Source organism: Ailuropoda melanoleuca, chromosome 1 (assembly GCF_002007445.2).
Source record: "Ailuropoda melanoleuca isolate Jingjing chromosome 1, ASM200744v2, whole genome shotgun sequence".
Classification (NCBI taxonomy): domain Eukaryota; kingdom Metazoa; phylum Chordata; class Mammalia; order Carnivora; family Ursidae; genus Ailuropoda; species Ailuropoda melanoleuca.
The window spans coordinates 103464414-103491146 of record NC_048218.1 but is presented as its reverse complement, the minus strand read 5'-3'; the positions used below and the strand labels follow the sequence as shown (position 1 = coordinate 103491146).

The 26733-nt window shown below is 36.5% G+C and overlaps 1 protein-coding gene across 1 annotated transcript in view; it reads left to right on the top strand.

Moving 5' to 3' along the window:
- Window positions 1–6611: 6611 nt before the first annotated feature.
- Window positions 6612–26733, top strand: part of LEKR1 (leucine, glutamate and lysine rich 1) — a 174328-nt gene continuing 154206 nt past the window's right edge. The window contains exons 1-5 of the mRNA XM_034663981.1: window positions 6612–7404; window positions 7864–7879; window positions 8154–8221; window positions 9979–10061; window positions 22298–22512. Of these exons, the coding sequence (XP_034519872.1) occupies window positions 7341–7404; window positions 7864–7879; window positions 8154–8221; window positions 9979–10061; window positions 22298–22512 (446 nt within the window). The 5' untranslated portion in view covers window positions 6612–7340. The remainder of the gene's footprint in view (window positions 7405–7863; window positions 7880–8153; window positions 8222–9978; window positions 10062–22297; window positions 22513–26733) is intronic.

Sequence of the window (26733 nt, the reverse complement as noted above, 5' to 3'; positions counted from 1 at the left end):
GGCATACTGACTGGAGAGACTTCTTTTATGTGGCGACTCAAGAATCCCAAGGGCATTTAGAAAAGGCTGCAAACATTTTAAGAAGCCAGGATCTAAGCTCCTTGTCAAGATCATGAGAAAAAGTGTTTTTCGCTCAGATACCTAGATAAATCAAGTTTGGAGGGCAGAACAAAAATATTAACACCAAAATAGTTTAACACACAAAACCACCCCAGTGGACTAAAAGCTTTCAGCTTATTTGCTATTTATTTATAAACTTTGATATGGTGGATCTAAGCTCTTACTCATTTTCCTCTATTACCCTCAGACCAATGGTACCTGGTGACACACGCATTGATTTTTGTTACACAAGTAACATATTATTGAAGAGGGGGATTCTCCTGGGTTAGGATACCCGCCGTAAACTCCTAGGGAACTTTTTCAAAATACACATATTTACCTCCCAACTTATCTGTGTAAAGAGAGAGCAAGAGTCACTGTTCAATTTTAAAATGTTTTCCCAGCTAACTGATTCTCACGTTAGTGTATTTGGGGATGTTTATTTTGTCTGCCCAGCACTCTGTTTCCTCTGTGACAGAACTGCCCATTTAACTCTTCTAGGCATATAATTAGAAAGGGAAGTTCATCATGTGTGGCCTTGCCTACCTGATCCTTACAACTGGCCAGGAGCCATGTACCTGCTACCTCCTAGCTTCAGCGATTTGGTCAAAGGATTGCTGTATAACTTAAAGTGTGCCAAACAGTCATTTCCTGGCATTTTTCTAACTGGAGGTTGGGAACAGAAGACTCCTCTTTTCCTCTTGGTGACAAATCTGGACTGTCAGCCACCGCTGTCCTTCCATGTGCAGAGACTGTAAAAGAATGGAACCAACTTTCATTAAGTGGTAAACTCAAAGGGCTGAGAGGCTGCATGATTTTTTATAGTTCAAGAATCCATGTCTGAAGTTCTCAAAGCAATCCTGTTTCCTGCTTTCTTGAAGCTTGGTTATTCAGCTCTTCTGTTGATTCTGTGAGGTGCTCTGGTATCCTAATAAAATATACACTTATACAAATAAATAACAGAATATACTTAGAATGATATTTGGAATTTTTTTTTGGATTTAAAATATTATTTTTAACTTGCTTTTTTTCACAGGACAATCCATTGGGACATTAATTACCAAAGAACCATATCATCATTTCTAAAAGATGCACAACCTTGATATTTGATATATCAATTTCAAATATCACATTTTGATATTTCCCAACTTTTAAACATTAAACAAGACTGTGAGGAACACTAAATGTAGGTACTAATAAGAAAGAACTTTCCCAGAAGCTTCTGGCAGCCTTCTCTTGGAGCCTGTTTGATCAGAATTGGGTCATAGACCCATTTCTTTTCCTTTTCCTTCTTTCTTTTCTTTCTTTCCTTCTTTCCTTCCTTCTTTCCTTCCTCCCTCTTTCTTTCTTTCTTTCTTTTCTTTTCTTTTCTTTCTTTTCTTTTTTTTCTTTTCTTTTCTTTCTGTATTTTAGAGCAAGAGAGCAAGGCAGAAACCACAAGCCAAGGGAGGGGCAGAGAGAGAGAGTCTCAAGCTGACTCCCTGTGGAGACAGGAGCCACCACTGAGATCAAGACCTGAGCTGAAACCAAGAGTCTGACGCCCAACAGACTGAGCCACCGAAGTTACCCAATAGGCCCATTTCTGATTTAAATCATTGGTAAAGGGGAAAGGGCTAGCAGAATTGACCTAATCTGAGCTGATTCCTGGAGTGGGGCTGATTTGTTTGTGTTTGGGGGAGGGGAGGGGGAGGAGGTCTAGATTCCTGAACAAAAGGAAGAAGAGGGCTCAGATGTCCCCTAAAATAGTTTTGAACATTTCAAGGTGTTCACAATATATGTATTAATTTTCGACCCTAGAAGCAATGTTTAAGAGTCCTATTGCTCTACACCCTTGCAAACCAGGGCTACTATAAGTATATTATTTTTTTCATCTGTTTAGTAGATCTGGTGATGCTATTTGATATTTTTTATCACTAATTCATAAAATATCTTTAAGATGATCCACAACTCCTTATTTAATAGAATTAAATCATTCTATTAATAGAAATATAACAAAAATGACAGGAAAATTGCTATAATTTGATTCCTATAAATTCCATAGCTTCCTAAAATTATAGGTACAGAAACATGAACTTCATCTCTGCAAAGGTAGAATGAAATCACTTCTGCCAATCACTTATCAGAACACATGTGAGTTAGACTCTTACGTGCTTCATTAGAATCTTATGCAAATCTCAGAAATAAGCTATAATTTCATTAAACAAATTCTACAAAAGCTGTTTTAAATATATAAGGCAGTTATCAGTTTTCAGTCTTTAAATTCATTAACATTTATTATAGGCTATATATTGAATGCTAAGAGTTGGAAGAACTAGCAGGGACATGTATTTGAGCATCAAATTCATTACAAGAGTTTTTAGTCAGTGCCATGGGAGCTTAATTCTTTTTGTTTTTAAATATGTTCATGGAAGTAAATGTATCCTGGGGATGTAATCTACAACATATTGACTATAGTTAATAATACCGCATTGTATATTTAAAAAGTTGCTACAAATATAGATCTTAAAAGCTCTCATCACAAGAAAAAAAGTTTTGTAATTATGTATGGTAATGGATGTTAACTAGACTTATTGTGGTGATTATTTCACAATATATACAAATACTGACTAATTATGTTGTATACCTGGAACTAATATAATGTGATATGTCAATTATATCTCAATAAAAATAAATACACTCATGTAACAAATATCAAACTATATTTGGCACATAGTACATCTTTGGGTTAAGCTCTTATCAGTAGTGAACAGGCCATAAGAGAATATACTTACAATCACTAAAGGTTTTGCTGTAGTGCCTGACTTATTTTAATGTTTGAGAGTAGGCATTTATCACTTAAAGGCTTGACTGGAAATTTTGTTCAATAATTATATTCTCAGGGCTAAAAAGGATTCAGTATAGGATTTATCACTGCACAGATCACAACACATTTGAACTCCTAGAGAGAGATGCTATTTAAACATTGTGACCTTTATTTTATTAGGTACTCAAGTTTATACTGCCCATAGGATGGATTCAAAAATATACAAAGCAAAAACCCACAAATAGTATTTTGTGGCTAAAGCTACCTCTAGACCAGTTATTTGGAATTAAAAATATATGAAGCAGCTTTACGAAGGAGTCTACAATTTTAAATGCCGATTAGCAGTTAAAAAAACAAAACAGTATTAGGGAAAAAAATCTAATCCACATTTTGGTGAGAGTAAAGTGTGCTGAGGTAAGTACAACAAAGCAATTAGTCACTTGTAGCTGACCTCTTTTTTGAAAACTGGAAGCTGTATCAGAAAAGTTTTGAAAAAAATTAAGTCTAAGACAATGTTTCCAGAATTCAATACTTTTTGAGTATTTACATATGTTACTAATCCACAGTAGGCTGATGCCTCCTGGGTATTGACTGGCCAGCAGAGTCAACTAACACAATACATGAGGTCCAGGTGCTTCTGCTTATACTTTTCAGTCCAAGTACACTTCAGTACTCACGTGTTGGGCCATGCCCTTAGCCACTTCCATCATTTGGATAAAAGTAAACAATAAGTAGGATCTGACTGAGTTATGTTTGGAAGGGTTCTCAATAAACGAGACATTGTGTATGAAGTGCCTGGCAAACAGAAAGAGCTCAATAAATGTTAGCTTTTAAAAAATTCTGCAATTGCTTTGGATAGAACCCAGAAATAGCAGTGAAAGCCGTGGTTGCTTCCAACCTGGGAGGCCTGTCTACAACCATTTTATTCAAACTTTTGAGGGAATAGTATGGTACTGTGTTCTGGTTCACAGGATAAAAATAAAGTTGGGCTAACTATAATTTTGCCATGCTCCTTGGTACAGTTCTGAACTCACTTTGAAATTAGCAATCTTGGGGAAGACTTCCTGAAATTTTTATCAGACTTGCTGACAAAGTACCTATTCTTCCACATGCTTTTTATGGAGGGAGGGAAGGGGGAAATAATCTTACCAAAATGAATGGGATGAATGACAGTGCCCTGCTGGATCAATATCTTAGGTAAATTCATAATAGAAACAAAAGTACAGACACTGTGTTCTCGTAAATATTACTATTACAACACGAAAGTCTGTAGACATTGTGGAAAGCCCTCATTTAGTCACTTTACAGAGACTTTTCTCCCAAAACTAGGGACTATATTTTTTTCTTTCAGGAGTCATTGACCCACAAGGGAAAACAAATAATTAAGGGTCTCACAGGAGATTAAAAGAAACTTAATTATCACTGGATTACTTTATAAAGTCACAGTAAAAAGTGAAACATACCTGATATAAAATTTAAGAACAGGGGCGCCTGGGTGGCACAGTGGTTAAGCGTCTGCCTTCGGCNAAAAAAAAAAACAAAAAAAATTTAAGAACAGAATAACACAAAACTTTATTCAGTATGTTGAATGATAGGAACATTTTCAATTCTACTTCAGCTCCAGTATGGCCAATAACGGGGTGAAGAAAAGCAGCGGGAAAATAAGACAAGGAAAGAAACTCAGAGGGAGAAAGGGAGGGATTGAGATCAACAAAGAGCAAAGAATAAACACACAGAACACTGGGGAAAGGCTTATTGGATTACTTTTTTAAAAAAGTAACACCCTGTCACAACTCTTCATCTGTGCTGCTGTCTTCAGGAATAACACCTTTCACTGCTACTTTTTAACAAAAGCTATTCTTCACAATTTATTAACTCTCTTTATCCCTGAAATTCTTACTGGGCCTACCGCTCCCTGTTCAGTAGAACTTTCTCTGACGATAATGTTTCTAGATATGGGCTATCTAATGCCGTGGCAACATGTGACTACTGAGCACTTGTACTGTGGCTACTGCAATAAAGGAATCGAATTTTTTAATTTCATTTTAAGTAAATTAGTCACTTTGGCCATCTTGGACAGTGCAGGTCTAAGGGGCACTACACTGTGATATTTATGGTGGGAGGAAAACTGGTCTTGAGAACATATAGACATGACTAAGGACAGATGAAATTAAATCACAGCCTGAATTATAGCCTTTCAGCTATATCTTCTCCCATCCTTAAAGCGTTTCTTTTCCTTATCATATACACAAAGTACTCAATAAATATTATTGCTGATAATCATACTAGTAGCCAAACTAGCCTCAGAAGAGTCATCTTGCTTTAGGTGTGCAATTTNTCAGAAGAGTCATCTTGCTTTAGGTGTGCAATTTCTGTTCAAATAAGGCACTCAGTGGATCTGGATGAACTGCTTTTTTTGTGCCCCATGCCTAAACCCCATTATTGAAAACAGTCCTACCTTCATTGTCCCTCAAAGAAACATGGTGAACATGAATAGCTGTTGAAAGTTCTTTGCACTTCTCATAAGCGTGCTGTACCTGACCACTTCGTTGGCNTGCAATTTCTGTTCAAATAAGGCACTCAGTGGATCTGGATGAACTGCTTTGTGCCCCATGCCTAAACCCCATTATTGAAAACAGTCCTACCTTCATTGTCCCTCAAAGAAACATGGTGAACATGAATAGCTGTTGAAAGTTCTTTGCACTTCTCATAAGCGTGCTGTACCTGACCACTTCGTTGGCTGTCCTCTACTCCCCTTAATCCTCTCTTCAATTCTCTTATTGCTTATCTTTCCCAGATGAATTAAAATGCTCTTTGAGGGGGTGGAAACTCAAAGTCGTTGGTAGGCGTTGGGGCAAAAATATCAGCCAGGTTAAGTGTGCAGCGTATATCTATCTCCAAGACTTTGGGGAACAAGGTTTTTAGAGTTTTCAGTACTTCATGCTGTCATTTTCATTAATAAACAGCGTTCATCACCAGTTTGACTACTGTTTTGGGACTGCTCTTCATTGTCTGATCACCTCTATATTACAGGTTTTAATTAGTTTTCTCTGTATTTATTCAACACTTCATTCGATAGTAACAAGTCTCTTTCTCTGCTAGTGAGCCACAGATGATTTTTCTTCTAAGAGCTGCATTTTCGACCTCATATAATCCTCAAAAAGGAGAGATCGGGAACTATTAATGATCACTTGAAAATCACACCAACAGCTGTCCCTACCTGGGTTAGTCACAGAATCACCCCATTCCAGTATGCTTGTCTCTTAGTAGTAGGTCATTAATAAATACTTGCTTTATGAAGGAAGGAAAGTAAGTCAGGTGGAAAGGTGAGGGGCCTCCTAGAAATAACTTTTGTACTAGGGGGTCTCAAGACACCTTTTGAACAAGCCCTTACAACCCGACTACTTTGGGGTTAGGATGAAAATTTTAACGCCTTTCCAGTTGCCCTCGCTTCAATGCCAACGACCAGAGCTTCCTTTTACTCCCATGACCTCTTTAACAGGCGTCTCTCCTGTTACCGTTCAAGAACTATAATTGCCCACTGCTGTGTCTGTCTAGCGGGCTCTAGAGCCAGGATCAGAGGTATAGAGACTTAGGCCTCCACTAGAGGCTGGGTCTCTCTCCAACCCACCTTGGGGCTAGGGGCATTTCTCGCCTCCTCAGCAGCCTCTACACGTACTCCAGCCCGCCCTCCCCCGCCTTGCCCTTCACGCCCTTTTCTTCCCTCTCACAGCTCTCTGTGTAAAACAAGCCCTCCCTTCCGAATCGCGTCGTGAGCTTTCCCGCTTCCGCCGGGCGCGTGGGGCCCGGGGCGTGGCAAGGGAGCCCCGCTCTGCGTTGGCGAACGGCGTGGGCCGTGACGTGACCGCGCCCTGACGTCGAGCCGACGTGTAGCACAGTCTCCCGGGAGACCGGGAAAGCCGTTCGCACTTGGAGTCGAGGTCTAGGTGAGACAGTGAATGACTTCCTTGAGCCCCGCGGCCTACGCAGTCCCCCGGGATGCATTTCCGGAGTGGAGGCGTGCTGGCACCGGGGAGACGGCCGGAAAGCTGAGCCGCGGCGCGGCGGCGAGGGAATGTGGCCCCGAGCGTCGCCTCCGCCCCCCTTTGCGGCTCCTACACAGCTTCCGCGAGCCCGCTCGGTCCAGGCGTCCTCTACTCTCCCCAAAAGCGCCGCTCGGCCTCCGCCCCGCACCCTCCTCCCTCCTCCCGCCACGGCAGGTCCCGAGGGAACAGGGTTAGAAAGGGATAGGTTTCAAAACCCTTCCAGCAGTTTTGGCTGGCCTTGCAGTTGATTTCTATTTGGAAAATCCCGCCGCTTCAGGAATGTCTTAGAACGTGAACTCCGTTTCACCTGACCCTGACCTGCTCATTTGCGGGTGATTCACACCAGGGGAAGGGCGTGTTTATGGAAGGGCCTGAAAGCTGAACGTGAGTTAATGGCCCAACGTGACACTGCTGTGAGGAAGGGAATCGGAAGTGAACAAGCCAGGATGTTTCTGTGTTTTCGACATCTTCGTGATTCCGTTAAGAGAGCAGGTTCACAAATACTTAGTAGCTACTGCAGTTTCACCGCCCCTCTTGCTCAAGGGCAGTCTACATGTATGTAATGTGAAAGAATAAAAGAAAACTGATTTGATAAAACATGCAAAATAATGTAAGAGTGAAGTAATAATTTAAAAAATTGCCATGTTGCCAAAGGGGAAAGAGACCTTTCCCTCACCCTTTCTTGAGAAACTGTATTTGTGAATGTTTCCTCTGTTCCTTTAATACGTAGGCAAATCTTTTTAAAGACCCAGAATGTTTTTCTTGAGGCATGAGAGCCATTTCTTTAAAATGTAAACATCAAGGAAGCTATCTCCCTGTCTACTTGGGAATTTCGCCTAGGCTCCTTACTTTAGTATCAAGGCATCTGTCATAGAGATTTGTATTCCTTAGAACAATTGTAATTAGCGCAGATAGCTACTGCAATTACTAGGTGAATAGAAAACGAACTATGAAATTGTAGGACAGACTGTATAGAGGACGTTAGCATTTCTCTTGAGAAGATGTATGTAATGGATTGTATCTATATAGCTGTATAAAAAAGTGGGATTTCTTTCTGTCTTTGTAGTCTCGTTAGCAGATTGGCTCTGATGTGCATCACAGTCTAGTTAAATGCTTATTCAATAATAAGATTGTTTTCTTTCTGTATTGTGGGGAGATTTTCTGTGTTGGCGGTATTTAATTTTTAATTTTTCTTCAATAATCAGAACCTGTCAAATTTCCCCACTTGCTGTAATAAGGACACAAAGTTGGAATAGCTCTACAGATAAAGGAGGTACTAAACAAAAACTTCCACTGGTCCCTTGTTTATACTGTCACTAGATCCATGCTCTCAAATAATCTTATGGGTGGAATTTAAAAAGGAGACTTAGTCGGTAATTTTAGGAAAAATTCTACTCCCACCAGAGTTTAATTAAGATGATGCCATCTTATTTTACTGATGGTGAGTGCATTGTAAAATGACAGAAGAGAGAATAATGAGCCTTCTGTGAATAATGAGCTCTTGGCACAAGAGAGACAGTCTGCCAAACATCAGATTATTAGGTACTTGGCTATGTGGGCCTATGTTAGCTATGTCAGTTAACTTTACTCCAATAGTTAACTCCAGTTAACTTTACCACACACACACACACATTATATATGGGAAGACAGCTCATTAGTTATTTGTTTTAGACAGCATCTCATTAAAACAGCAGGCTTTGTGTTAACACAGGGGATGGGGAATTTTCTTTCCACCAATGGTTGCACAATTAAGAAAAAAATACTTCAGGGGCGCCTGGGTGGCACAGTGGTTAAGGCTCTGCCTTCGGCTCAGGGCGTGATCCCGGCATTGTGGGATCGAGCCCCACATCAGGCTCTTCCGCTATGCCTGCTTCTTCCTCTCCCACTCCCCCTGCTTGTGTTCCCTCTCTCGCTGGCTGTCTCTATCTCTGTCGAATAAATAAATAAAATCTTTAAAAGAAAAAGAAAAAAAATACTTCCACTACAGAAATTTTTATCAACTACAATTTCCCTAACACCTTGCTGTGGCTGATGTTGCCATCTCTGATAGAGTACTATGCCTCCAGTCTATCTTTGTGTCAAAATCCTGCTCTGATCAAAAGCACACAGCCTCAGGGAGCCTTCCTAGTTCACTGTTCCCACTGGAAAGATAAGACATTTTTCTTTCCTGAACTCCTAAGTTGTTTCTTGTCTACCACTCTTGGCCTTCAGAGTTTCTTCCTTGCTATGGAATTGTGCCTGTATCATCTTACTCTGCTGCCCCCTTTCTACTCCTCACTCTTTAGATGTATATATAAACATTTCTCATGAAACTGGACTGTGTTTTCTTTCTCCATATTTGGGAAAGATTTTAAAAAAAAGAACCGAAAATACTTCCTCCATTCATTTTATGTAGTTATATGAAAGTAGTGATAGAATTTTATGTTGAATTGTTTTATTAGAAAATGAAAATCTATTGAAGTAAAATGCATACAATTATGTAAATGTTCATCTTAAGTCAAATGAACACTTCTCATGCTTTGATGACTCTTCGGTGCCTGCATATGATATTTAATTTGATAACTTTTTTTTTATACTTCATCCTTTAAATCAGCGTTCATGTCACAATTGTTTTTCTTATCTGCTGAACCAAAGTTCTGTATTTAGATATTTTTCTGTTAACTTTTTAGACCCCCCTTTTTTTTAAGAAAATAGAAATAAATGGGCCTGTTTAAAATTTTAAGTGACACTTATTCTGTATTTGCAAAACAAATCGTTAGTAGTAAACCACAGTAGAAATTACAATTAGACTATAAAGTTATAAAGAAATAAATTGTTTCTAACTCAGTTATCTATTATCTTTCCTGTTCTACTGGCCTAATAGCTAACAGAGGAAAGCCCAGTTTGTTGTACCTTTTAACACTGAGTTGATGAAATAACTGTTAAAAGTTATCACCATTCATCTCTGACTAGTCCCGAGATTTTATATCTTTTTAACTTGAATTTTATTCATGTTATTTCAATTCTGACTATTGTTATCAATGTTTTTAGATTATTTTACTTCAGAACTCATATTTTCAGAAATTATGGATCGTCACATCCCCATGCATGCATTACCTGAAGAAATCCAAAAGGTATGATAATATATTGTTATTACAGCATAACATTAAGAACATTTTAAGGTAGATAGTTATAAAACCTGGAGGAATGATTTCAGAGGTTTTACATTTATTTTAGTTAGGGCATCTGCAGTGAATTGATGGAGTGGTAAGGGGAGTAACCATAATGACCAGATTGTAGAATTCAATTCAGTGCAAAGAATGTTTAACCTGTGAATGAAGACATCTTTAATTCCAGCACAGTATTTGACCAGGTATTTGTGGAGCTTTTGTGACAAGAGGGCCTCAGGAATGTCCAAATACTATATTTAAATATTTTCTAGCAGCTTTTCAGGAGAAAAAACACTTGTTTAAAAAAAGGGAAATACATGGGCCTGTTTAAAATTTTAAGTGAACTTTATTCTGCATTTGCAAAACAGATAATTAGTAGTAAACCATTATAGAGACTACAATTAGTTTGTAACTTTTTGTGATGTAAATGTTTGTGTCTCTCTCCATATAAAGGTCTATTTCAGTTTCACCTTAATTTTTGCCACTTATCATGTACCAGGCAATGTTTTAAAACCTTTCATATATATCAACTCATTGAATCTGGTTAACTATCAATTTTTCTTTTTTTTTTTTAATTTAATTTTATTATATTATGTTAATCACCATACAGTACATCCCAAGATTCCGATGTAAAGTTTGATGCTTCATTAGTTGCGTATAACACCCAGTGCACCATGCAATACGTGCCCTCCTTACTACCCATCACCAGTCTATCCCCCTTCCCCCACCCCCTCCCCTCTGAAGTCTTCAGTTTGTTTCTCATAGTCCATAGTCTCTCATGTTTCATTCCCCCTTCACTATCAGTTTTTCTTTACAGTTTCTATCCTGCTCTCCTCCCTGTGAGTTCATATCTGTCCTCAGGCAGAAGCATTTATCCTATATTTCGTTTGGCAATGCATGCATTGTTAACAGTTTAATTTTTAAAATATCTCTTTGAAACTGATTGACAAATTGTGTATTGAAACCTCAAACATTAACTATCATTAATCATTGAGGTTTCTCAGTAAGTCTACAGTCAACTCTTAATTAACTACCAATCTGTTACTTTTTAATTAAAAATTGCAGTCATCCCTCAGATATGCTTTTATCCTTTGTGCACATTGCTTTGGGCTGCCTGTTAGCATTAATCATTCCATTGATTTAACTTGGTGCTTAATGTTACTGCATGTCCTTCAGATTTATGTAAAATGCAACCTAGCAGGAACTGGAAGGAAAAAGACTCAGAAAAAAGACCTTTTAAACCATTGCATTTAATTTGCTTCACCTTTTAAGTTACATGTAAGAGATATTAAGCACAGAGAGAGCTTAGCTATGCTATATTTATCTGAGAAATGGTGCTTATGTATGTTTGAAGACATGGTATATCCTTTCTCTCTCGCTCAACTGAGTTCCTTCCGTTTACTAGGCTGGTATGGTAGAAATTAAGAGAAACAGAACAAAACAGTCTGAAAGAAACAATACCCATACTTCATATCCCAAGGAAGAGGATATATAATGACATGAAAAAATAACTCTAAAAGACAGTTTATGATTTAAATATCATATAAGGTAGTATCTTCTTTGAGAGTGGAGAGGTGGGGGGAGGAATTCCTGATATTGGGATGGTCAACCAGTGAGCTTTAGGTGGGCGATAGAACTGGAATTAACCCTTGAAGGCTGAGTATTTCTGTCGACAGATGGGGAATAGGGCATCCTAGGCCAAAGTAACAGAAGCTTACTGGTGAGAAAAAGCTGGCCAAGTTAGAGAATGTTTAACCATGTAAATGTTTTGAATACATGAAAGAGTATGTATTTATTTTGACAATATTGTTATGAGAGTTGCAGAATGATTTTCTCTCATGTTTAAGGTACTATATAAGTAAATTGTTTAAAAATGATAAAATCAAATCTTTCATAAATCTACAGTTAACATTCTTAAGACAGGAGTGGCAGGCAGCTGTCCATACAGTGCAGAGAGGGGACATCAGGAGAAGCTCAGCTGCCTAAGGCCCTGGACAGTTATGCTGATTTTAGCCCTTGTCCTGCTGAATGTTTAGAATGTAAAGTGCAGCTCTGCACTTTTTCAGACCTAAGTTAGATACATTTATACCACAAATATTTATCAAGTGCCTATTATGTGCTAGACACCGGTTCTGTATACTTGATTATAAAGCAAGGAAAATGTGCACATGTAGTCACAGCCTATTAAGCACAGTCTAAGAATAAGTCAGTTATTTGTTTTCCACAACTTCTTATCTACCTTTAATTCATCTAGATTGTCCATAATGTAACTTGTTAAATTGCTCACTGATCAGGCAGTATGTTTATTTAGATAGAACCATTTCATTATTTTTTTTCAGTTTTTATATTTTTTAATTCCAGTACAGTTGACATACAATGTTATATTATTTTTAGGTATACATTTTAGTGATTCAACAATTCTAGAACCATTTCATTATTAATATGAAGAAACCAAATCATCTTTTCCACCATGGCTTTGAAATTGTGCTTTTATCTGTTATTAAAGATAAAAGAAATGTTTATCTTTATTAGATAAACAAGTACATGAAGTGTGTGGATCAGTATGCGGTGACAGGTTTTTCAAAGGTGTTTTTTTTTTTTTTAATTGTTCTTCTGTTAACTTCTTGTGTTAGTTTTTATGCTGGTTCTTCTTTCTAGAGAAGCCCCTGCTGTGTTTACTTTTTATTTTTTTTTCTGTGTGTAGGCAAGGAATGTTAGTGTACAAATTAGGAAAGAAAAGGTGAACCTTTCCTATTTCTTTCTTTCTGTATTTTTGCTATATGATCTGGAAACAGACGGTCAATAAATCCCATGAAAGATACATGATGAAGAATGTGAAAATGTACTATACTGTTCCATTAATAGCAAAATAGGTAGTAATTGAAAGAGTTGCAAGAAAAAGTAAAGGTAGTGGGACAGGTGTGGAGAAGAGTGCTGATGACAACCAGCTACAGTTAGAGAATCCATTTCCTGATTGGAAGCCTCCAGTTGTTAAATTAACTCCCCCGATCTCATTTTCTTAGGAAATCTTAGAGAAGAAAGAATAAAATAATCTTTTGACTCCCATTCCTAACTCTTTTTGCTTTTTTTTTTTTTTTTAAGATTTTATTTATTTATTTGACAGGGCGAGAGACAGCCAGCGTGAGAGGGAACACAAGCAGGGGGAGTGGGAGAGGAAGAAGCAGGCTCCCAGCAGGGAGAGCAGGGAGCCTGATGTGGGGCTCGATCCCAGAACACTGGGATCACGCCCTGAGCCGAAGGCAGACGCTTAACGACTGAGCCACCCAGGCACCCCCTCTTTTAGCTTTTTATCACAATTTCTGACTGAGCATAAAACACACCTCAGACATCCATATCCCTAAGTGGCAGAAAATGTAAAACAGGCCCATGGGCTGGACAGCAGGACCACACTGTCCCCTTTGTCTTCTGCTAGACTACAGTTCACTTCTGAATGTTCTTAGACCGCATCCCTAAATCTACTCTCTCTAGGCTGAGCTAACCCCCACCTGTCTCTGGCCTCCAATATCCAACAGCTTTGCTAGAACTTTCATCCAGCATTCTGAGAGCAGAATGCACTTGGTCTAAGTTTAGAATTGCCACATTTTAAAACTAAAACAATACATACAGATCAGCAAAGTAATATTCTTTATTTATTCCTTTTCTGAATGTCAACTGATGTTAGAGACGTGGGCTTTTGTTTTTAGAAAAAGAGGCAACAAACAACTTTCCTTTTGCTGTTTTCGTTAGAGGACATATGCAGAAGTCAAAATAACTCCAACAAACTAATGGAGAATTTAGTTCTTTTGCAAAAGTAAAACTGATCTCCTGTTTTTTAAAACGGTGACAAAATGAACACTTGTAATAGGACTTTAGCTTCAGGAGATATTTATTACCACAGGACACAAAGTAAAATAAAGAGACCAGAGTTGTTTATTTTACAAAACAGAAGTGGTGGTGCAAGGGCTGGGGAGCACTCTGTTCTTTCTGGGATAACAATCCCTTTCCCTAGCAGTAACAGCTCATTTTGTCCTGTTTCAGTAAAGTAATTTTGGTACTTTGGAACTTTGAAATTTATTCAGAATAACAGTTTTATATTTCCAAGCACAGATTGTCATTGCCAGAAAAAATAAACGTAATTTTCCAGGTCATTTTGGGCCACTGTGGCTAGGGTCAGATTTTGTGTTGAGTTAAAGTAGAGGAAAAAGAAAGAGAATACAGTCATAGAAATGTTAGCACTAGCATCCTGGAAAAGTGATATTCGTATGTGGGTGTGAATATGTGTGTTGTGATTTTAAGCAATTGTAGTTTTAAAACCTAATGACAAAAGAAATAGGAAGCAATGTAATTTTTCGAGAGACTATTCAGTTAATTGTGTGAATCCAAGATAGTTCATTAGGAAAAACAGGTTTTTTTTTTTTTAATGTTACCATGAATCTTGAAAAATCTGTGTTTGTCAATTTGTAGCCCAAAATACCTTTTTATTTTTTTTAAGTCCAAAGTACTTTTGTTGGCTGACTGCAGAGGGTCATAGAGTCTAAGATGAGGTTTCCCAGTGGAAAAATAAGTATTGGAGGAAATACACGTTGGAAGTGTGTTTATATAAACATGAGTGTGTCGTGTATAATTTACGTGTGAAGCCAGCGTTTCTTAAAATTGCTCAATAAAATTTCTTTATGGGTTAATCTCTGTATTTCAGTCCCAGATTGATTTATTTTTACTTTTATTTTTTTTTAAAGATTTTATTTATTTATTCGACAGAGATAGAGACAGCCAGCGAGAGAGGGAACACAAGCAGGGGGAGTGGGAGAGGAAGAAGCAGGCTCATAGCGGAGGAGCCTGATGTGGGGCTCGATCCCATAACGCCGGGATCATGCCCTGAGCCGAAGGCAGACGCTGAACTGCTGTGCCACCCAGGCGCCCCTACTTTTATTATTTTAAAAGTAAGGTTCTTATTTTGAGATCATTGTAGATTCACTTGCAGTTGCAAGAAATGATACTAAGAGATGCCAGCTTCTTCTTCCCCAACTTCCCCTTCTTTCCCCAGTTTCCCCCAGTGGTAATATCTGGCAAAACTGTACAGTAGTCTCACAACCAGTATGTTGACATCGATACAGTCAGGATGCAGAACAGTTCTATCACAACAAGGGGTCCTTACGTTGTCCTGCTATAGCCACATTCACCTCAACCTACCTCTTCACATACCTCCACTACGCCACCTCCCACCCCTAGTTCATAACCACTGGGAACCATCGATCTCCAATAATTGTCATTTCAAGAGTATTATCTAAATGGAATCAAGAAACATGTAACTTTTTGGGATTAGTTTTTTTCACTCAGTGTAATTCTCTGGAGCTTTATTCAGGTTGTTGCGCCTATCAGTAGTTTATTCCTTACTGTTGCTGAGAGATATTCCAGGGTATGAAGGTACTACAGTTTAGCCTGTTGAAGGACATCTGGGTTTTTTTCAGTTTTTGGCTATTATGTATAAAGCTGTAAATATTCGTGTGTATGCTTTTATGTGAACATATGTTTTCATTTTCCTGGGGTAAATGCCCAAGAGTGCAATCGCTAGGTTGTTCAGTAGTTGCATTGCATGTTTAGTTTTTTAAGACACTGTCAGACTTTTCCAGAGGTCTGTCCCATTTTACATTCTCACCAGCAATGTATGAGTGAGCCACATTTTCTACATTTTACCAGAATTTTATGTCATTAGTGTTTATGTTAGCTTTTCTGATAGGTATATAGTGATATCTCATTGTGGTTTTAACTTGCATTTTGCTAATGGCTAATGATGACTATCTTTTCATGTCCTTATTTGGCAGCTATATATCTTCTTAGGTGAAGCCTCTCTTCATGTCTTTTGACCATGTGTTTTCTAATAGGATTTTTTTAAACTATTGAGTTCTGAGGGTTCTTTGTGTGATCTAGATAATAGTCCTTTGTCAGATATATGATTTGTAAATATTTTTTCCCCAGTCTATAGCTTGTCTTTTTATCCTCTTCACAGGGTCTTTTACAGAGCAAAAGTTTCAAATTTTGATGAAATCCAACTTATCAGTTTTTCCATTTTAGATCATGCTTTTTGTATCAAGTATAAGAATTCTTTGCCTAGAAAATCCTGAAGATTTTCTCCTAAAATCATATTTTTATATTTTACATGTAGGTCTGTAATCATTTTGAGTTAATTTTTGTATCGGGTATGAGTTTAGTATAAGATCCACCCTCCCTCCCTCTTTCCTTCCTTCCCTTCTTTCTTTTTACCTATGGGTATCCGATTGTTCCATCACAATTTGTTGAAAAGGCTCTTTCCTTCACTGAGTTGTTTTTGGACCATTGCAAAAAATCTGTTTGACGTATTTATGCAGATCTATTTCTGAGTTTGCTATTCTGTTCCATTGATCTATGTGTCTGTCCCTCTGTTAATACCACACAATCTTGATTACTGTGGCAGTATAGTATGTCTTGAAATCAGGTAAAATGATTCTTTCCACTTTATTTTTTCAGGATTGTTTTAGCTCTTCTAGTTCCTTTGCCTTTCCATATAGATTTGAGAACAATTCTGTCTGTATCTTTAAAAATGTTTTGCTGAAATTTTGATAAGAATTATATTAAACCTATATACATATAAATTTGCGGACAATTTCTATTTTTAATATTTTGAGTCTTTGGGATGTTTTTCTGTATATTTGAATCTTCTTTGATTTTTCTCATCAGCATTTTATAGTTTTTAGCATATAAGTACTATACATGTTTTGTTAGATTTACACCTAAGTATTTCATTTTTTTTGAGCAATCATAATCAGTACTGTATTTTTAATTTCATTGTCCGTGTGTTCACTGTCAGTCTCTACAAATATAATTAGTTTTTGTATTTTTACCTTCAATCATTGACCTTGCTGAACTTGTTTGTACTAGTTTTATTGTAGATTCTTTGGGATTTTCTATGTAGACAATCATTTCCTCTCAAATAGGGACAGTTTTCTTTCTTCCCTCCTCTCCTTCCTCCCTCCTTCTCTTTCTTTCTTTCTTCTTTGTTTCTTTCTTTCTTCCCCTTTCCCCTTCCCTTCCCTTCCCCTTCCCCTCTTCCCTTCCCTTCCATTTACTTCTTCTCCCCGCCTTTCTCTGGCTTGAACTTCCAGCACTATGTTGACTAAGAGTAGAGAAAATGGGTATCCTTGCCTTCTTCCTGATATTTGAGGAAAAAACACACACAATTTTTCACTATTACATATAATGTTCACATAGGGGTTTTTGTAGATGTTCTTTGCCAATTGATCTTTAAATTGGTGGTGTGGCAAATTGACTTATTGATAAGGAAGGGTCCTGATGGCTTTATGAAATGGTCAGGTGGCCTGTATACTTAATGATTCAAAAGGTACACTGTCCTGTCTCAAACTGTTTTTCCCAATCCTAATGAAATTCACTAGCTAGACACTCTTTACATCTTTTTTAAAAGGTTAAAATTTTATACTGCTGTCCGTCTTACCTTTGTGAAATAGTTTACTGTTTCTTTCTTCCTTATCAAAGTATAAAAGGCATGGGATGGGTGGGGGAAGAAAGGAGGAACAGCTCTGGAGCAGAGACTTACTTAGTTGGGTGGCAGGAGGTTACTGGAGTCCTTTTTCTAGTTGAAGCACAGATAGGAACTTTGAAAAGGATCCGAAACCTAATTTAACCTTTTAAAAATTTTGCATCATTTTTATATGAAATTACTATAATTTTAAAAGTACAAATACTGTACTTGAGAAGTTTATTTTATAATTTATTTTTAAATAGCTCTACGTTTGTTTAGTATAATGCATTTGTTGATGCCTCCTCCAAAGTGAGTCTTGTAGAGAGCAAAAACATCCTGCTAATGACAGCTCTGTTGTCAAGAATGACAGCATGTCATTTTACCTACAAAATGAGGATATGATATAAGACCAACTTATAAGGATGAAGCACAAATTATATTTCATGAACAACCAATAACTTTCACCTGGGAACATAATTACAGTATTTAATAATTTCTCAAGTTTCACAATAATGTCCTAAGTAATTAGCCCAACAAACACAAAGAATTTGAAAGGGTTATTACATTTCTTTCTGTTGAAGTTTTACTTATGGAAAATTATTTACAAGTTAATAACATTGAAAACTGTTGTTCTGTATACTTATTTAACATAGATCAATCAGTGATTCAGATTGTAGTAGGCCAAGTCTGGAGACTCTTCTTATGGACTTCTTATGGACTTTTTATAATTTGACTGTCTTGTTTCCTAGATCATAATGTCACGTTTGGGCTCTTTTTGTTGAACTTCTAGAAGACCTGTTCTATAAAATGTATTACTTCATGTATTTCAGCGCCATTCACCTCTGCCTTAATGGCTGTGGTAGAATAGTATTCTAATAGCTTTTGTAACTGTGAAAGGTATGCTCTTTCTGTTTTGTACATCAGGCTGCAAATGAGCTCCACCCAGCAAGAGTTTTCTTTAGGATGAGGATAAGGCATTTTGCCAGAATCTGGACAAGAACCGTGATTAATAGGCATAAGGTTAAGAATGAAAGTGCCTTCAAGTAAGCTATATAATTTCCAAATTGATGAGAAGGAACTAAAATTTAAAATGAGCAAAGGAATTATAAGAAAATACCCATCTGCTCTGAATTAGTTCAGATCTCTTGACCTAGATAAATTATATTCCCAGGAACCAGTAGTACCTTTGAATGGGATTGTGGAGCTACTCTTGGTGATCTTTGAGAACATGTAGAGAGTAAGAGGATAATGTACAAATGCCATCCTATGTGTAAAATGACCATAAATTACAACCAATGAACTCCATTTCAATCCCAGACCATATACTAGAATGTATTTATTAAAAGGTGATTTTTTGGGGGGCGCCTGGGTGGCTCTGTGTTCAGCTCAGGTCACGGTCTCGGGGCCTTGCCATCCAGCCTGGTGTTGGGCTCTCTACTCAGTGGGAAGTCTGCTTTTCCCTTTCCCTCTGCCCCTCCCCCAACTCATGCGCAGGCACATGTGCTCTCTCTCACTCTCTCAAATAAATAAAATCTTAAAAAAACAAAAGGTCATTTGTGAGGATATACTAGAGAAAGCAGTAGCCCTTGAGCCAGTTTTAAGAGAATTGGCATGTAGGTCTTGCCATTCCATTTTGTGTACAGTTACTAGATCCCGGAACTGTAGTAGCCATAGAATATATGGACTTCATGAAGACATTTGGCAAAGTTTGTCATAATATTCCTGAAGACAATATGAATAAGTATAAAGATAATTTATATAATAATAATAAGTGTGATTTATAATAAGATAATTTATATAAGTATAAAGATAATAAGATAATTTATATAATAATAATAAGTATAAAGATAAACCAGTTGAAAAGTTGTACCTTCAATTCTTCAAACGTGCTGAATAATAGATCAGTATCAACCAAGTATTTATGACATGGTATGGCGTTCTTTCCTCAATTTTGTCATATTCAACATTTTTAATCAATGAATTGGATGGATAAAGCAACTTACAAAGATCAATTTTGGAAAAGACACAAAGCTTAAAATTTCCTGGATACCAAAGTCAATAACTAAAGGCTGAGTCTAAGACATACCTATCTTCAAGATATATGTGTGTCTGAAATATTTATGTATAAATATATGTTATTTATGTACTTACATTTATAATTATATTTATTTTTCTGCACTTTGATCTGAAAAGCCAGATACACAATAGAATGAAGGTTATTGGTTGTAAGAAATAGGTAATATAAGGGGGAAAGAGAATAGTGCAGGAAGATTAGGCATGGACCCTAAAAGGCAAGCAGGGCAGCTAGGTCTCAAGAGGAACTGAAGTGAGGAATTCGAAGGTCACTGGTTCCTTTTTTCCTCTCTTACTGTAGATCCAGATTATCTTTGTCTCATCTTGTCTCTGTGTGTCTGCTCATTTTTCTCCCTCATTCCAGTTATGTGGCTAACTCTGTACCTTGCGTATGATCCTTCTCCATTAAGGCTGCCTAAAGGTGTCCCAAATACCTGGGTCTTCGACACTTACAAGTCTGGTTGGCTTATCCCAGCTTAGGGCTTGGTTCTTCTGGGTCTCTGTCTAATCCTCATCCCCCAATCAGCCATGGCTAAGGTGGTTGGGTGGAGGGAGTTTTAGTCACATTACCAAACAGAGCAGCCAGGACTGTAGAAGGTGGATTCTCTAAAAAAGTGGACATAGGTGGGAAAGAATAGATTGGTATATTTAATATTATGAAAGATCATTTTGTACTGAAGTATTTTTTTAAAATAGAGCTTTATTTAACATGGAAGCCTGTTGTAGTATATAATAGTAACATATAATTGCTGAAAATACGAAAGACAGTTGTTATCTAAGGTTGCATTAGGAGATACTACCAATGATATTATGAGATACTAGAATGAAGGAGGTTTGAGCCCTCTCTTATTCTGTTTTAGTGAGACCAACCACACTTAGAGTATTAAATTCTGGGCACCATACTTTGAGACATATATAGAACACTGGAACAAGTTCAGAGAAAATTATTTAGAATAAGGAAGAAATTCAAAACCATGTCATATGGGAAACAGCTGAGGGAACTGGAAGTGTTGACCTGGAAAAGAGAAGATATAGAGTATTCTTGAAAGCTGTTTTTAAATATTAGAAAGAGGTCTAGGGTTGTTCCACATGGTTCCTAGGAGGTCTAGGACCAGTGGATGTTCCAGGGAGGCAGATCTGGGGTTAGCATGAGAAGGAATTTCCTGATAGGCAAAGCCATCAGAAGGTAGATAAGCTTCTTTACAAAGTAGTATCCCATCATTTGGGATGTTGAAATAGTCAGGATAATAACTTACTAGGTTGGAATAAACTTTATGAACCCATCCAGGGCTTGAACCAAGTTATCTTTATGATTTCTTCCAAACTTGTTGTTTAACAAATTTGTAAATTTGGTATTGCTGGCAGTTAGATGATTGATGTAGTCATTCATCTATATCCCACAGTATTATGTTTTATAATTTGAAATTTTTATTATTGAATGTTAGATGAGAAAAATGTTACTATGTAAAAATTTATTAGTTTGTTTCAACTGACTCTTGTGTAGTGACATTGATAGGCAGATGAGGTGGTGTCACTTTTAGTTATGGGAGCAGTTTCTACAATCTTAAGGGAGGTTGCATTAGAGTAAGTACCCCTCAAAAACTTCAAATGTTGCTTTCATTTTAGTGCCCTGGAGCAAATATTTAACGAAGCTGTCTCTCATCCTTTGTGAATAGCAGGATAAGTAGAATAGAGTCTATTTAAAGAATATTTATATACTTGAGACAGAAAAGAGAATTACCTCTCTCATGACTTTGCTAAAATTCCATTTTTCACTGCCCTTATGTTGACCAGAGATATATGAACATTTCATTTGAAGGAAGGAAGAGGATTTAACTGACTTTCACATGGTAGATAAATATGACACAAATGGTTACAGACATAGGTGCTGGGTTTAGATAGACTTCGTTTAACCCCAGTGTCTCTGTATATCAACTGGTTATTCAACTTCAGAGGTCTCCATTTCCCTCTCTGTAAAATTTACCATAGGGATCTACCATACCTATGGGAAGGGAAAAGAACAGAGAGAAGAGGTTAGGTTCAAAATGTTTTTGCTATTTGTGGTTTTATGACAGAATTCTGGCATAAATTCTGTCAAATTCTGTAAAAATCATAAAATGTTAAAACTGAACAGGAACTTAAGAGTTCATTTGGTCCAATGCCAGAATTTTATAAATGAGGAAAAATAAGATCTGAAAAAGCCTAGAAGCACCTCCAGGTTCACAGTGCAGCTGGCAGTAAAAGGCCAGTGATTTCTCTCCACTTCATGGAATACTCATCTTAAAACAAGAATTTTAAAGATGTTCTCATCATTTTTAGTTTTATTTTATGGAAAATATTTCAATAGTAAATCTTTCTTAGAGATACCATGGAGAAATAATCACTCTGAAAGACCCTTTACTAATTCCAAAATTTTATGTCAGAGTCACTATCATGCCAGTTTTTAAAATTTTATCCAGATGTAGGCAGTGTCATAATTATACTCCGTGGCATAGTCCAGTGTACATTTACTTCATTTGACCAGCATGGTTGCCGTAACATCTTCAGGGGAACTTTGCTTTTTAGAATTTAAAAAATATTTCAATTTATGTATGTATGTATTTCTGTTTTCTAGATGTCTCCTGAAGAAAAGGTTTGTAAGTACTGTGGAGTCAGCTATCTAATTCTTCATGAGTTTAAGGCTATGGAAGAAAAAGTGAAAGCAATGGAAAAAGAGATGAAATTTTATCAAGGAAGTGTAGACCGTGAAAAGAAACTTCAAGAAAAGCTGCAGTCTCTTAGTCAAGATTTTGAACAGTATAAAATTGACAATGAATCCAAAACAGAAAGGTTGGAGTCTGTTATTTTCTTCTGTCACTTATTTAGTTTGAAAGGAAAGTACAAGAAATAAATAGAATTTGAATGTTTTTCTAGAATTTGTCTATATCAGTTATGTTACGCTTTAATACATTTGTATTCATTTTATTGTTAATAATTATTAAGTATAATTATTATAGTTTGAGCATTTCTTTGAGGCATGTATTTACTATTTGAATAATTAGAAGCAAGTTAATTCAGTAATTATATGTTGAGATGGGTCAAGTTTTATTTTTCCCCAGATGTATATCCTAATTTTATCATTAGGAAGATTTGTCTATCAAAAACCTGGTGAATTTTCGCAGTCTTTTGATACTTAATATTTGTTTTTAAATGGCCTCAAATATTTAGATTTAGAGAATAAGGCTTTCAGGTTTTGCAAAGGATGCCAAAACATTAAAATTGGTACATGATTCTAAATCACTGAAATTGCAATAAAATTGAAGAATAGGTTCCTAATGCTGTTGAATCTAACCAGCAAGTCTTCCTTAAGACACTTTAGTGTATTTATACAGACGCTTCTGCAGATGGGTTTTTGCTGGTATTTTATGGCTTTTCCTTTTTTTTATAAGTGAATATTTCTCCATTTAAAATATCAACAGTTGATGTTAGTAAATCTTGAATTAACGAACGTAATGAATATCATGTCTTTGTAAAAGTAGGAGCTTGGTTAAATCTCCTAGGATTAAGAGCTTCAATTACATTTTATTATAAATTTTTATAATTACATTAAATCTTCATTGAGCATGATATTTCTTAGACCTTTACTAAGGAAATTTTGTTTCAGTTTCTTCAATTTCAAATCTGAATAATAAAATATTTTGTAATAATTGAGTGGAAAAATAAAAAGTTCGAAGAATTCAGTTGAAAATTTTAGAGTTGGAGAGTTTTTGCTTGTCAGGGTAGAAATTCTTTTGCTTGCTATATTTACATTTTGCTTTCTTTAATAATATATTGCATTATATAAGTCACATATAAACACACAAAGTNGTAGAAATTCTTTTGCTTGCTATATTTACATTTTGCTTTCTTTAATAATATATTGCATTATATAAGTCACATGTAAACACACAAAGTAGAAGAAGTATATAGAAGAAAAGGCAAGGAATTCTCTTTTTATTCTGATTTCTTCTTCCTGGAGATAAAACAGCTTTTAATGGTTTGGTGTATATCTTTCTAGATCCTTTATTGTGCCTTTACCTTTATTATAGATATATTGCTTTAAGATATCTAATGTATTATATAAGATACATAGTTTAAAAATCTTTATCTTTCAATTGACTAGTTTTTAATATAAGCAATATATTAAATATATCATTCTGTCACTTTTGCCACTTAATTTATATATATTGAAAATTGTTCCATATTAATACATATAAATCTATCTTGTTTTTAACCGTTACAACATTTTCCTTACTAAAAATATGCCATAATTTACTTAACCATTTTTCTTTTCAACATTTAGATTATTTCCAATACTTATTACAGATAGTACCTGTATTTATATTCTTGTGTATGTATGTTTTCCGTGGGATAAATTCCTAGAAGTGAAATTGCTGAAAGAAAGGAAATGCCAATTTAAAATTCTAATAAATGTTATACCAAATTGTCCATGAAAAGATAGTGTTAATTTATATTGGGCCAATAGTTTATAAAGTGGCCATTTTCCTACTTATTGTTAACATTAGAGTTTTTCAGATTTTTACTTTTTTTTAAGGGGGGAGGGGCAGACATAGAGGAAGAAAGAGAATCCNAAATAAGTCAAGCAGAGAAAGACAATTATCATATGATTTCTCTCATCTATGGAACATAAGAACTAGGATGATCGGTAGGGGAAGAAAGGGATAAAGAAAAGGGGGGTAATCAGAAGGGGGAATGAAACATGAGAGACTATGGACTATGAGAAACAAACTGAAGACTTCAGAGGGGAGGGGGGTGGGGGAATGGGATAGACTGGTGATGGGTAGTAAGGAGGGCACGTATTGCATGGTGCACTGGGTGTTATACGCAACTAATGAAGCATCGAACTTTGCATCGGAAATCCGGGGATGTACTGTATGGTGACTAACATAATATAATAATAAAAAAAAAAAAAAAGAAAGAGAATCCCATGAAGGCTCCATGCCCAGTGTGGAGCCTGATGCAGGGCTCAATCTCATGACCCTGAGATCACGACCTGAGCCAAAATCAAGAGTTGGATGCTTAACCGACAGAGCCACCCAGGGGCCCTATCGAATTTTTGCTTTTTTCTTGAGTGAAAAGTTACTTGATTGGTGTTTAATTTTTGTTTATTTATTGCTAATGAGGTTGAACATTTTTTATATGTTTATTAGACATTTATATTTCTTCCTCAATTACATGTTCATATCTGTTGTCCAAATTTCTATAAGGTTGTTTAGTTTTCCTTATTTATAGGAGTTTTTAATATAACATGGATATTATACTTTGTTTATATATGTTGCTTATATTTTCTCACGGTTGCTTATCTTTTTGTTTATTGTGTTTTTTTTCTGCATTGATTTTTTTTTTTAATATTCCATGCCAAATTCTGGTCAGGGTTCTGTGTCAAGTTCTTTTGGTTGCGAACAACAGAAACTCACCTGATTAGCACTAACCTAGATTCAGGCAAGTTGAAAAACCGACATATGTTTAAAACTTTTGCAGCATTGATGTTTTAGTCAACTTTTTAATCCATTTGGAATTAATTTTTGTCTGGTAGATTTATAATTTCATGATTATAATTGTTTTCTAAACGTATGGCTTGTTGTCCCAATATTCTTCATTATATCTTTCATTCTTTCTCCCTTGATTTGAAATGCCACCTATTAATTTCTATTCTAGTCTATTTCTGGACTCTCTGTTTTATGCTATAGATGTCTTAGTCCATTTGGGCAGATATAACAAATACCATAAACTGGGTGGTTATAAACAACATTATTTATTTATTTCCCACAGCTCTGGAGGCTGGGAAGTCCAAGATCAAGGTGCTGGTGTATTTGGAAGTGTAGCTCCTCCCACCCCGTCTTGGTTCATAGATAGCTGTCTTTTTGCTGTGTCCTTACAAGGTAGAAGAGGCAAGGGAGCTCTCCAAGGTCTTTTTTAAAAGGACACTTACCCCATTCACGAGGATAAAATTCCTCTGTGCTGTGCCTGTTCATCCTTACCTTCTCTTTAAGGATTGGCAACCACTGATCCATTTGCTGTCTTCATAGTTTTGTCTTTTTCCAGAATGTCATATAGTTGGAATCATACAATATTCAGCCTTTTCAAGTTCTTTTACTTAGTAATAAGCATTTAAGTTTCCTGCATGTGTTTTCATGGCTTGATAGCTTATTTCTTTTTAGCATTGAGTAATATTCCATTGTCTGGATGTACCACAGTTTATTTGTCATTTCACCTTCTGAAGGACATCTTGGTTGCTTCCAGGTTTTGGCAATTATGAATAAAGTTGCCATAAATATTCATGTGCAGGTTTTTGTATGGGCCTACATTTTCAACTCCTTCAGATAAATACCCAGGAGTGTGATTGCTAGATCATATGGTAAGAGTATGTATAATTTTGTAAGAAACTGCCAAATTGTTTTCCAGAGTGGCTCTATCACTTTGCTTTCCTGGCAACAATGAATGAGAGTTCCTGTTACCACATCCTCACCAGAATTTGGTGGTGTTGGTGTTTCGGATTTTGGTCATTCTAATAGGTGTATAGTAGTATCTCGTTGTTTTAATTTTCATTTCCCTGATGACATATGATGCTGACCATCTTTTCAAATGCTTGCTATCTGTACATCTTTGATGAGGTGTTTGTTCAGGTCTTTTGACCATTTTTTTAAAGATTTATTCATTTATTTCAGAGAGAGAGAACATAAGTGGGAGGGGCAAGAAGAGGGAGAGAGAATCTCAAGCAGTGGAGCCCAACTCAGGGTTTGATTTCAGGACCCTGAGATCGCAACCTGAGCTGAAACCAAGAGTCAGATGCTTAACTGACTGTGCCACCCAGGCACCCCACATTGTTTAAAAAAAAAGATTATTTATTTGAGAGAGAGAGAAAGCATGAGCAGGAGGGGCAGAGGGAAGGGGAGAGTGTCTTAAGCAGACTCCACACTGAGCTCGGAGCCTGATGCGGGGCTCTATCTCACGACCCTGAGATTGTGACCTGAGTGGAAACCAAGAGTCTGGTGCTTAACCAGCTGTGCC